Raw genomic sequence first — 14,216 nt, forward strand, 5'->3', positions numbered from 1 at the left:
AAAAAGAGAAGAAGAAAATCCTGGAATGATGTTTATCTGATTAAACTCCATGCTGCAAGAAACTCATGAATAATTTTCTACTATATTTTCTGGTTGTGAAATCCAGCTATAACCTCTCAGAAAAGCCCCAAGTTTTTTGTGATAGGAATAGATGTTCTTCCATCTGTTTTATTAATTCCCTTCCTTTAGCATCTGAGGTCATCCCATCTGTATTCCCTTTCTAGTATTCAGAGTCTGTCAGGGCTACTTCGGTTGCCAAAAATAGTGACAGGAAACATTCATTGTCCATCTACCTTACTTCTGCAGCACATAAACTTCTGCATTTAAAGTGACTGTGACTGAAAATATGAGCCACATCTTCAGAATTACTAACATGTTATTGCTGCCACTTTTCCTTTTGCTTTATAGTGGTCATTTAATTCAATTTTAGAAAGACTAAGAGACAGAGAGTCATTCCTCCACCCCTCCCTCTCCCTTCCTCCCTTCCTTCCCTCCCCCCCTCTTTCTCTTTTCACACAGATCAATCCAATTTTTCAGGGCTTCAGAATGAATTTTTAAACTTGTTGAACAGAAGCATACAAATCTCTAAAAACAAGTCAAATAATGTACAAAGCCTCCATTCATTGTGTAGGCAGAATGGAATGCTGGTACCCGGCAGCTCTCTAAGGAATGTTCCTTTGGCTTTGACTGTTCTGCTGGGAACAAGGAGGGAAACACATATATAAAATGAATTTATAATGTCTCTGCCTTATTATGGCAAAATGATAAGAAAAGTTGGCTGTTTAATATAAACTGTCAGTTGCATATTCCTGGCCTCCATTCTTTGAGGTCCCTCCCACATCCACACGCTTGGCTCTCATTTAGCAAGGAGTACAAAGTGGCCGATTATGATTATTGACTGTCTAAGCCTGTGCTCTTAAACTCATTCTGTCAACAGAATGTAAGCAAAGCTGGCATTTTAAAGCAGGGACCATTTCAGTTTTGGGGTTTCTTAGGTTTGCTATGCAACAGGATAAGTGCTGTAGTCCCCGGTTGAAGCTGACAATGTTGCACAGGAAGACATATCATGTAAAGGTCAGATTCTTGTATTATGGTATTTTTGTGTGTGTCTATACAAATGAAACTTAATGCATACCTCTGGTCATAACTCTTACCAAGGTCCTATGGACTCTCTATCTGCTAAGCCTGAAAATATGATGGTATTTTAAATGGGAATGCTTAGTAATTGTTGTATGATATTGTAATCTATGTATGCACCCATAGCACCAAGGTAAACTTACTGTGTGTTGTCAAGAAGATGCTCTTCTCTTGTTGATTTCTATTAATTTGCTGGTGTGGTGGACCAAGCACAACTGTGGTTCTACACTTTTTCTTACTTTTATGGTCACAGTCAGCAAACAGATTAATACATGCATTGAAAATATAATGACTTGTCTTGTAGTGAGATAATTACCATTAGGATCTACTTTATTATGTCATTTTATTTCACAAAATATATGTATATGTGTGTATCAGAGTATTTCATACATGGAATAGAAATTTTAACTTGTGAATTTTGCTATAAATGCATTAATTCTAATTCATAAAGATAATGATTTGACAAAACAGGACACCAAAAATTATGTGCAGGGCATATTTTCTTGTTAGTTTCCAAATTAGAATCTCTTTTGAACTAATTTTTTTCAAAGTTCTTCAAATTCACATTCACAGCTAGGCTTTTTGTTTGATAATTCTGAAAGTGTTCTTCCTGCTGTCTGGTAGGATCTCCAAGGAGAAATTGAAGCTCACACGGACATCTATCACAATCTTGATGAAAATGGCCAAAAAATCCTGAGATCCTTGGAAGGTTTAGATGAAGCACCCCTGTTACAAAGACGTTTGGATAACATGAATTTCAAGTGGAGTGAGCTTCGGAAAAAATCTCTCAACATTAGGTAGGCAATGATAAGAGGGGGGCATCCAGATGTGAATAAAGATAAAATTATCCTCATTTTCCTAGCACAGGTACCTAATATCTCATATGTTTATGTAAATCACCCAATTTCCAAATGATTCATTTTATTTTGAATAAATGAATCATTCATTTGCTTGGAATGTAGATGATACTTGAAGGTTCCGGGTAGATTAAAATGGGACTGTTTTATAACCACAGGAGAGATGCACATTAAGACATTAGAGTCAATTTTAAAAAGGGAGCACAGCAATCCTAATTTCAGTTTTCTCTTGGGTTTATCACAGTGTCATACAAAAAGCAATAAAATTAGAGAATGTTTGTTATGGCATTCTCTCTTTGGCATCTCTCTAAATGCAAAACCAAAGGACATTCTTTTAAAAACAGAGTACATTATAATTAACAATTTAAAGACAGTCTCTCCAGAGCTCCTGCAGCTAAGAAGATTATAGCAATTTTTTATCATTTGCTCTCTCTTAGATTTTGTTGAGGCATTCTCTGTAGGTACACTAAACTTGGATTTTGCCTTTGGCATATCTGCTTGATTTGAGAAGTGAATGGATGAATCTTGTCCCTTGCTAAAAAAGGTGAAAGGAAGCTCTTGGCATCCTTGTATGGCTGACATAGGTATATAGATGGACAAAAGAGGAGAGCTGGTCTGTGAAGTGCCCAGTGTTACCTATGAAGCTGTAAAATGCACGGAGGAGAAACAAAGCTTCATACCTTCTGATTGATTTGGGTTCCTAATGCACTAATTTTTGTGTGCTTTCATCATTTGTGTGTGTGTGTGTACCTGTAAAAGGAATGCTCACGAAGAGAGGTAGAGAAGGACAAATTCACTTCGTAATAGAAAAAAGTTTTTTTCCCTTCTTTATAGTTCTCTTAAATTGTCTACAATTGCAACAACCTTCATAAGGAAGATGAACACCTGAATTTTTTTTTTTTTGCTTTTATTTTATTTTATTTATTTTTTCTTTTTTTTAATTAATTTATTCTTGTTACATCTCAATGTTTATCCCATCCCTTGTATCCTCCTATTTCTCCCCCCCCCATTTTCCTATTATTCCCCTCCCCTATGACTGTTCCTGAGGGGCATTACCTCCCCCTATATATTCTCATAGGGTATCAAGTCTCTTCTTGGCTACCTGCTGTCCTTCCTCTGAGTGCCACCAGGTCTCCCCCTCCAGGGGACATGGTCAAATGTGAGGCACCATATTACGTGAGAAAGTCATATCACACTCTCCACTCAACTGTGGAGAATATTCTGACCATTGGCTAGATCTGGGAAGGGGTTTAAAGTTTACCTCTTGTATTGTCCTTGGCTGGTGCCTTAGTTTGAGCGGGACCCCTGGGCCCAAATCTGCCTATCATAATGTTCTACTTGTAGGTTTCTAGGACCCTCTGGATCCTTTTATTTTGCTATCCTCCCATGCGTCTCTCATTTAGAGTCCCAATAGGATGCCTTCCCCTCTGTCCCAGTTTCCTGGTAAGTGAAGGCTTTCGGGACATGCCCCTTGGGCTAGTATGCAGATATAAGTGAGTATATACCATTTGATTCTTTCTGCTTCTGGGTTAACTCACTCATTATGATCATTTCTAGCTTAATCCATTTATCCACAAATTTCGGGAATTCCTTGTTTTTAATAGCTGAGTAGTATTCCATAGCTAAGATCAAAAACTCAAGCGACACCACATGTGGCGAGGATGTGGGGAGAGAGGAACACTCCTTCATTGCTGGTGGGAATGCAAACTAGTACAGCCACTTTGGAAATCTATCTGGTGCTATCTCAGAAAAATGGAAATAGGGCTTCCTCAAGACCCAGCTATTCCACTCCTTGGAATATACCCAGAGGATGCTCCAGCACACAACAAGAAAATTTGCTCAACCATGTTCATAGCAGCCTTATTCATAATAGCCAGAACATGGAAACAGCCTAAGTGTCCCTCAGTAGAAGAGTGGATAAAGAAACTGTGGTACATATACACTATGGAATACTACTCAGCTATTAAAAACACCTGAATTTTTATTAAATCGAAAGCACCATTGTTAAAATTCTACCCAGTCTGAAACAATAATAATGCTAGCAAGTAGCACAAGGAGTGCATATGTCCCATCCACTACTCTATGCATTTCATAGTGTTTGACATGTGTGATATTATCACCAGCCCTGAAAGGTAGATTTCATTCTTATACTGTTTTAGCCTTCAAAGAAAATGAAGGACAGAGAGGTTAAATAAGTTTCTGAAAGTGACCCAATTACTAAGTGGCATGTCTAAGACCTGTTCACAGTGAGTCTAACTTCATCATATGAGCTTCTAATCATCAAGACATTCTGTAGAGTAGAATAAGGAAAGGAAATTTCACAAATAAATGCATCATAATTGAAAATACTGAGCTGAGAAATATGTCAACAGAAAGGAGTTATTTTTACAAAGCTTCTCTTTAAGTTTGCACCCAGCCTCCTAGAATCTCATCTGGATCTCAGCATTCTTCCCAAGGTTTTTGAATTCTATGTGTTAATGATGAGTTGGGGGCAACAAAGGGATATTGCATTTTCAAATTATAGAGAGTCTCTAATTGGTTTTCTACAGTCCAAATTTTTAAGAGAAGTCCAAGTATGTAATGACCAAGGCCAGGTTTATAACACTGTCCTTAAAAATATTAAAACATGATAATGTGAATAGTTAGATGGTTGAAGAAAAGAAACGTGATTCCCACTTGGCAGGAAAGAAAAAGAAAAGGGCAATAACTGTGTGAAAATTCTCTTCATGCTTTTTTTTCTACTTTAGGTGACCTTGATGAAATAAAAGAATTGAAAGTGGTAAACAGCATGTAGGCAAGATATGGGCTCTTCATTTCAGAAATGTCATATATACCAATTGCTGCTGTTTAATTCTTCCTGTGATTAATCAAGCAGAAAATGGTTGCATTAGCTTATGGAAGGTGCTGTGAATTCTGCAATTTGAATATTCTGATTAATGATTTGTGCTTTCAAATAGGTCTCTGTAAAAATCTAGAATATGCTGTAAACACTCAATTATGAGAAGAAAGTTATTCTTCACATCCACTTATTTTACTTTATCTTGACACTTGACTGAAATACTGGTATCACTCACTACATACCATTGGCACAGCACAGGTAGTAACTGGGGATATTATGAAATAAGATAAAGAAGCATTGAGATGATTGCCAATTGGGGCATTTTTTTAACTTTAATGTCAGTACAGGATTTTTTTAGAGCTCAAAAATATTCTCGGAAAACAACCTTGTTTCTGTAGGTTATAGCAAATTATATACTAGAAAATGTGGCAAGTTCATTGTTTTGTGAGGGCTTCTGAAATCATTCATGTATTTCAGATAATGACAGCAACAGTTGTACAAAAATACTTTACCTGGGATACAGTTTCTCTCACATTACCCCTTTGTTCAAAAATTTTGGTCTTGTGTACACATCTTACTCATTCCATTGGTTTCTAACCTCTTCCCTTTTTCTCTTCTTTCTTTGTCCCACCCCCATTGTATCTTTCTCACTCAGCATCCTTCTAGCCCCTCCCCAACATGAAACTCTGAGCAACTATATTGTGCTTTCTAATCCAGTTTTGATTTCTAGCAGTTTCCTGTCTCTCATGGGAGCAAGCATTTTACCAATTTATTATTCTCCGCAGGTCCTTGATTTTTTTTAAAAAGATATTTGTGTGGCACTGATTATTTTTAGAATATAGTATTAAAAGCAAATAGAATGCTTTTGAGGAAAAGTGCTTGAAATATTGTTTCTTGATGTTCCATTCAAGAAACATGGGTCATCCCCTCCATAGTAATTAACATATCACATATTGTCCACAAGGTTTACTAATAAGTAGTCAGTGACAGCTCAGTTCCATAGAGCAAGGTAAAATGTGGAAATCCAGTAATCTTTCTACTTACATATAGAAATTAGTAAGCATGAATACATACACAGAGTATTGAGACTGTCCAATCCCAGAATGATGATTAGGCAGACTGTGTTTCTCAGGCTAAAATAGACAGTATCCACAACTTTTCACTTTGACTTTAAATCTAGTAAGAATTTCAGAAGTGTTCACATGATTTTTTATTTTTACAGAAGCAACATTTATGAAGATGTGTTTAATCTGTATTCAAGTCTTCCCACATTATTGTTTACACATTTCACTATGAGGAATACTTAATGTGTTATTGATATACCTTCAGCAAATTTATATTTTATATTCTTATGCTTGGCAGAAAAATCTTGTAAATACTATATGAATTTCATGATTATTACATTTTGAACATCAGTTTAGAGATAGGAGCATTAGCACGTTCTACAGAAGCCAAGAATCTCTTAGGGAAGACTTGGCATTACTTACAGTGGAGAGGGTTTTTTCCATAGTGGAGAACAAAGAGAAAATGAAAGAAGAGTCGTCCTATTTTGGAGAGGTAATAAAAGCAACTTTGGGAATCTTTGAGTATCTCTGACCTTTCTTTTGCTTTTGGAATGTTACTTATGTTGGAAGTTGGAGTTCAAGGCCTAGCTAGAAAAAGTATATTTACTTCTCTTTGAGTTTAATTGTCTCTATTTATTTAATCCCACAGCTCCCACTTTATTTCTGCAGTTTTTTATTGTATTATCAGCATCTGTTCCTTTTTTCTGTCAAATGTGCTTTTGTGTTATACAGCAGCATACAGGTTATATCACTTGCTTTATAAAGGAAGACTATGTAAAAAAAAATAATTCAATAGAGCACAATTTGTTTTATGAATATGTGCTGTTCAGAGTAAAGTTTTAGTAAGGATTTCAAACTGGGCAGCAACCAAATCACATTTGAAGTATCTGTTTCTAGAGAAATAACAACCACTTTATCATCCACATAATTTTTAGAGTCCTGTCTCTGAAGAGTTCTTTAAATATCAAGCAGTACATCCATACACACCTAAAAGTACCTAAACCTTATAATTTGTGTAAATTTTTTCAAGATGCATTTGTCTTTTTAGAGTCTAATAGTCCACAGGCTCTTGTCCTCACTAATAAAGATTAATAGGGAATGGATAGACGCTGAGTATGCCTCTTCAAACCACCTCTTTTACTTTCTATTCATATTTGGTTAAAACCAGGATGCTTACGGGCCTTCCTTAGCTAAGGGTGACTTGTGATTCTCGTCTCATATGTAAATATGGGCATATAACAGATATACCTCAGCAGTTGTTTTTGGACCTCTAGGCCTGCTTTTCCTCCAGTTACAAACAGGGTGTTTGAGCTATAATATCTAAGGCTCATCTTAATGCTAACATCTTTTGAAAAAAAAATCCAAACACAGAAAGTGAACAGCAGATCCCATATCTTTTTTCCAGGAGATGGCTTTCCAAACACAAAAATAGTCTAATTGTTCACAAGTATTTGATATGTAGTCATTAAAATACAACTAGTAGCTTCTTCCAACATATAAATTACGAGTGCCTCAGAAACATTTCACAAGTTTAATGTGTTAAAGAAAACTATTTCCAACCTAATACTGTTTCCTTATATTTAGATCGCCTTCAAATTATGTCAAGGAGATGCAACCTCTTTAATAGAAATCCCACATATAGCATTAAATAACTAAAAGCAATACTTTTTTTCTTTTTTATTAATTAAATATATTTTTATTTTTTACATATACATTTATATTACTACCCAAAAATACAATAAACTACCTATGGCAAAAAGAACCATGACACAATCAGGAATTGTATAAATGTTACATTTGGTGTTTGGCTATTTGTATTTGACAGCCTTGAAGAAAACATGTTTACTATCTTGGGGAATCTAAAATTCTGAATGTTAATTGATCTCCATAACCTATTGTCATTATCAACTTAAAACATCTATCTAGACCTAAAAACATCTTAACCCCTAAACAACTCAGATTCATTGTAAAACTAAGTTATAAAAGTAGTACTTTAAGAAATAATTTCTCAGTGTTGTTAGAGCTCAGCTGAAGAGCTGTGAAAACATGTCTTAAAATTGCTGAGATTTTGGAAGCAAGGCCTGGAGATCTGTATTTCAAGCAAGTTATTCTACACTCTTATTCTACACTCTTATGTACCCTGCCATTTGAAAACTACAACTTAGAATTCTTTTTAACTGGGTATGATTTTCTGACTATTTCAGCTCCACTCCTTCCCTATGGTCCTTTGCTTCTCTTTTTCCATATGCATAAGTTTGCCTAGGCTATCATACTGAATGCTTCAAGAGATTTCATTGTTTGACATTACTATCATAGATATAATACAGTCCTAAGCACTGAATATTTATGTGGCTTCTAATTTTTCAATATCATAAGCAATGATGCAATTAGTACTTTCTCCCTTTGTGGGTTTTTCTGGTTGCTTTTTTCATATTCCTTAAATTGAACATTTATTTGCCAATTTTAAAGACATTTATGTCTTCATTAGAGTATCTTTCAGAAATTTTGAAATAATTTAGTTTCAGTAGTAAGTACATATTCTAGAAACTCTAAGTCCAGAAAGAGAGTTATATTGGAAATATTAGGCTAAGTTATTGAGTGGAAAGGGGAAGTGGTCTTCTACCTGACTGCTTTGCATTAAATTTTTTGGTAGCTCTGGAGACTTTAGTGTATTTATGTTATTAGCAGCATTAATTTTTATCAATTAATTAGTGCTTGCTGATAAAATGAAAGTGATGCTGCATGGTCGCAGATTGACCTGAGGACAAAAGCACTGTAACTTTCCTCTTTGTTTTCTGGATGATGATTTATTTTATTAATTTAGTTTCTCCTCCTCAAATGAAATATGAGTTATACAGCACAAATCATTCATTGGTATATTCCTACATGGCTTCTAAGGATTAACATGTTCTAAATACAGCTGATACAGAAAGCTCTTAGTCTCTTGCCTAAATTATTCATGTTTCGGGGAAGCCCTCTGACAAATATCTGTTTTTCACTTCTAGTGAGTTGTTATCTCCATACATTTTACTCAAAGGAAACAATGCAAAAAGTGTTTGAATTTGATGAAAAACAAATCCCAGGCATAAACGAATAAGGAAGGGTAGAGGGGCAAGAGAAGCACATGGGAAACAGAGGTGGGAAATACCAGACAGAAGGACTCAAAGGAAAAGGCCGCGCATGGTGTAGGAAATGGAAAAAATGGAAATGTAAGAAGAGACATTTCCATTTCTCAAAGCAGAGAGAATTCCAGTATGAGTCACATGAAAACTAAGGAGTTTTATTAGTTACTGGTGCTAAAGTCTTTTTCTACCAGAAACATTAAAAATTATTGACAGAAACAGGATGGAGAAGCATTTGATTCTCATATGCAGGCCATGTCAAAGTTCCCAGAACTCTGCACATGGAAAAACACATGTAACTGAATGTGTCCTTTCCTCAAAAGTCTCATCAGAATAGGCACACACCCCATTTTATGCCTCATAAAATCAGGCAACTATATTGTTACTGATGGCTTTATTTTTTAGCACACAATATATCATATTATGGCAATAACCAACCAATGCAATGGAATTGGCAGAGTCATCAATTATACTTCTAGACATTCTGACACAGTTTGCTTCTGTTAATTTTCAGGTCCCATTTGGAAGCCAGTTCTGACCAGTGGAAGCGTTTGCATCTTTCTCTTCAGGAACTTCTTGTATGGCTACAGCTGAAAGATGATGAATTGAGCCGGCAGGCACCTATTGGCGGTGATTTCCCAGCAGTTCAGAAGCAGAATGACATACACAGGGTAGGGTGTTTTAGAGACTAGTGACTTGTGCATAGTATAAATTAAATGACTATTTTTAAATTATTTTCAATTAAAAATTAAATGAGAGTGAAGTATTTTACTCCTTTTATCCAAGAGTTAATTATAAATAATCCACATCCATTATATTTTAAATATCAAAAACTTGCATTAGTAATATCCTTTTGTCTATTTTAAAATACTGAATATTTATAAGAGTAGACAGGATATTATAGTAAACATTCATGTTCTTTGAAAATTATGAACAATCCTCAATTCATGGACAGTATTATTTCTTCTATGCCTCTATTCATTCCCTTGTAATTTTGAACCAAATCTCATCATATTCTATTTATTTGTAAGTATTTTAGGAAGTGTCTCAAAAAGAGAAGGATTTGCTCATTGTAAGTAAATACAGTAGCATTAAAATACTGTAAAATAGCAGTAATTGTATCCTATCAAATATTTCTACATATTCATTTTTCTCATATATATCATGTTTTTAAGTTTTCTGATTCAATGTAATAATCAAAATGAGATCCACATATTGCATTTGATTAAGTTTTTGATATTATAATTACATCATTTTCTGTTACCTTTCCTCCTTTCAAACTTTCTCATATACCCCTCCTTTCTCTCTTTTAAATCCATGGCCTCTTTTCTCATTACTTGTTACTACATGAAACTTGTTTCATCACACATTACTGCATCTTCCTACATATAATATGCTCAGTCTGTATAATGTTACTTGTATATATGTGTTCAGAGATTACTATGTGGTTATAGGATAGCCATTTGGTGTATTACTTTCTGGAGAAGACCATTTCCTCCATTCTAAGCATCCTTAGTTTCCTGCAGTTCTTTGTGTAGCTTGGAAGCCTTGAGGGATTTTTCTTGTCCCTTTTGGCATATCCACTGTTGTCCTTATTCAGAACATGTTTAGGCAGCCATATTGATAAGACTTAAGGACTGTAGATTCTGATATTACTAGTTGACACAATCTCACCTCATACTCCCTAATCCTCTTGTTCTTATAATCTTTCCACCATATATTCTGCAGTGTTACTGAGCCTTAGATGTAGGAGCTATTCGTAGATATATCAATTGGGAGGGCTACACAACTCTGCATTTGGATCAGTTGTGGGTTTCTGTTATTGTCTCAGTCTATTACCAAGAGAAATTCTCTTGGTAAGGGGTGAGAACTACACTTGTCTATGGGTATAAGGATAAATGTTTATATTGTTGCTAAGGATTATGCTGGTTTAATAAAGTGCTCGTTGTAGTTTCTCCTCCACAATCTCTGACTTCACCAGCCCTGGGTAGTTGGCTAAGTTTTCAGTAGTAAGTATGGTTCCCTATTGTTGAACATGTCTTAATTTCAACTGGAGAGCTGCCACTATTATACCCTTAAGTTTATGAAGCAATTCTGGCTATTGTTGTGGTTCATAGGTGTCATAGGAATGTTAGTTGTTTCCCATTTTTGGAAGATTCCTTGTCTACTCCTCAGGGAGACTTTCAGGACAGTTCCAGGTCAGGGGTCTCTCAGCCTTGTTTGTAAAGTGTATGGTGTCTACAGCAATAAGAATTTAACTTCAACCCCTAAGTGTGGGCAACCAGGGACAATAGAATAGCTTGAATATTTTGGGAGTCTCTTGGGTAACTCTGACTATGCTGGCTAGTTTTACGTCAACTTGACACAAGCTAGAATCACTGGAGAATGACGAGCCTCAGTTGAGAAAATGACTGCAAAAGATTGAGTGTAGACAAGATTGTAGGACATTTTCATAATTAGCAATTGAGGCAGAAAGGCCTGACCCATTGTGGGTGAACCACCATTGGGCTGGTGGCCCTGCGTTCTAGAAGAAAGCAGGCTGATTAAGCCATGCAGAGCAAGCCAGTAAGCAGTACCTCTCCATGGCCTCTGCATCAGCTCCTGTCTCCAGGTTCTGGCCCTGCTTTAATTCCTATCCTAACTTCCTTCAGTGACTAGGGTATGAAAATGTAAACCAAATAAGCCCTTACCTCCCCACTTGCTTTTTTTGGTCAAGGTGTTTTTGCCTAGCAACCTTAACTGAGTCATAAACAAACAACACAAAAAGAAAGCTTCTCATGTGATATTGGGGGTTTTGATAGGTGCTTTGTCTCTGGAATAGAGGATTAGCAGTCCCAATTTATTTATTAGCTTCCTCTTCCCACCATTTTTAAACCCTTTATGTAAGATTGACAAGATAAATGTCTCTTTAATGTTCAGAATAATAAATGAGTCATTCCTTCCCTAGCATCCATCACTGGTGACCAATTGTTTGCTTTTTTTTCTCTCATTTCTGTCTTCTCAAGAATATTGTGAATGGGGAAGGCAGATATTTTGTTTACTTCACTTTTCAAAACAATATAGTCCAGTGGAGTATCTGACACATAGCAGATACTGATGATACTGATAAGTGCTTTATTTTTATTTGTTTGCTTGTTTGTTTGTTTGCTGTTTTTCAAATGGGAGTAAAATGTTCATGACCAGAAAAAAATAAAACAGTCAACCAAAATAAATTACAATCAAATGAAACAACCTTGATAAAATGGTAACACTTATGTATGTTCAGTCTTAAAAAAGAAAGATCTAACAATTGAGATGTAATCAAATAAATTAATAAAATATATTTTTAAAAAGAAAGCTCTTTCTGGACACTCAGACAAAGGTAGCATCTTAGCAAAAGGTCAGGGCTAATATTATTCCAAAGAAGAATACATGGGAATTTACAAAGAAGAAAAAATAGGAAGACCCAGATGTCTTTGAAAGACAATGGTAAAAATTCTGTTTCTTAAGCTATTTCTTTTTATGTAATTCAGATTACTAATTTTTGTATCAAGGTAAAATTTAATAATGCTGCATTTTATGTCCTAGTTTTGAGTAGTCAAATATTAATGCTTATGTATAACATTCATTGAGAAAATGAACATGTTTTGTTTTTTAAAACAATGCAATAATTTGCATAATTATATTTCATGCAAGATATAATTTATACAATATATTTTGATCATATTCTCCCCCTCTCCTATACTCTATCAGATTGTCCTCACCTCCCAAATTCATGTTTTAGCTCTATCTCAAAACAACAACAAAGAAAACTACACAAAGCCCCAGCAATACCCTAAACAAACTTTAAAAAGACAAAAAATATCAAAACAAAAAGTGGACAAGAAAAAATATGGAATTTTTTTGTGTTGGTCGTCTACTCTGGGGTATGGGGCCTACCCTGGATTTTTTTGTTATGCTCAGTGTCACACCACTGAAGAAAATTGACTTCCTTTTCCCAACATGTACCAATTGCAAATATTTTCATGGATAGGGGTGGGAGTTTTGTCCACTTTCCCTTATCAGCGCAGGGATTTTGTATGATTTGAACCTGTGCAGGTCTTGCATATACTGCCACAGTGTATGCAACTTCACACGTATACTAATACTTGGTGTCTAGAAGATTCTACTTCCTGTGAGTCATCTATTGCCTCTGGCTCTTATGATCTTTTCTCCGCCTCTTCTGCCAAAAGAAGCATATGCGTTTTGAATAGAAGTCTTTGTATGATACAGTAAATTGAGACTGAATTTTTACAAAAAAATGTATAATTTTATTAGAGATCCAGAAGCTAAAGAAAATGAATCATTGGGAAAGTGCACACAGAGTAAAGAAATACAGATTGTGGCTACTACTTTGTTCAGCAGTGGAAAAACAGTGAAATTGGTCAAAAGACTTACCATGATACCCCTTTCCAGCATATTTCTTTAACTACTATTGTACCTGGCTACTTGGTCTAGTAGCTTACTATTTGTACTAATACTGTTCAAGTACTTACACTTAAATTCTCAATCTTCATTCAGAAATTTTTTGGAAAGTCTTATGTGTTGAGAAAATGGAAATGATCGAGTTAAAGGTAACATATGCTTGTGTAATTGATAACTCAGATGTATACCTAGGATTTTACAGCCACTTGTAATGTTTTCTCATATGCTGTGAGATCCTCTTTTCTCCCATGTTTGCCTTCCTTCAGCAATTACTCAGATTCAATCATCAAGCATTTGAGTAACTAACCATCCTTTTGTAAAGTGTATTGAATTGCTTTGACACACAGTTTTACTTGTGACTTGGCCTAATGCACAACTGAGCTTCTCAGGATATCTTTATGGTGGTGGATATCACAAAGCATTTCTGTTTATATGACTGCTGATCTGGGTTTCAAGATGGACCACTTGTAATCATAATACCTATGTATTTTCAGCATTACTTTTTAAAATCATCTCTTTACTGTCTTCGATAAACTATTTATGCCCTTGAGGACTGCTTTTGAACCTGTCGTACTCAGGGCTTCTATTGCTGTAATAAAACACAATGTCCAAAAGCAACTTAAAGGTGAATAGATTTTATTTCAGCTTATATATTATAATCAGTTATCTAAGGAAGTCCAGTCAGGAGCTTGGAATGAGGAACTGATACAGAGGCCATGGAGGAATAAAGCTTACTGGATTGCTCAGCCTATCG

General features: G+C 35.3%; 1 protein-coding gene across 12 annotated transcripts in view; it reads left to right on the forward strand.

Moving 5' to 3' along the window:
• The window catches only part of Dmd (dystrophin), a 2,465,896-nt gene that overhangs the window by 2,039,999 nt on the left and 411,681 nt on the right, over positions 1-14,216 (forward strand). For 10 of the 12 annotated variants that reach the window (XM_051140917.1, XM_051140916.1, XM_051140911.1 and 7 more), the window contains 2 exons: positions 1,762-1,934; positions 9,534-9,690. In XM_051140917.1, coding sequence (XP_050996874.1) covers positions 1,762-1,934; positions 9,534-9,690 — 330 coding nt within the window. Of the gene's footprint in view, positions 1-946; positions 1,075-1,761; positions 1,935-9,533; positions 9,691-14,216 lie in introns of those variants that run through there. The other 2 variants (XM_051140918.1, XM_051140919.1) reach the window with 2 other exon arrangements.

This window comes from Acomys russatus, chromosome X (assembly GCF_903995435.1).
Source record: "Acomys russatus chromosome X, mAcoRus1.1, whole genome shotgun sequence".
Lineage (NCBI taxonomy): Eukaryota > Metazoa > Chordata > Mammalia > Rodentia > Muridae > Acomys > Acomys russatus.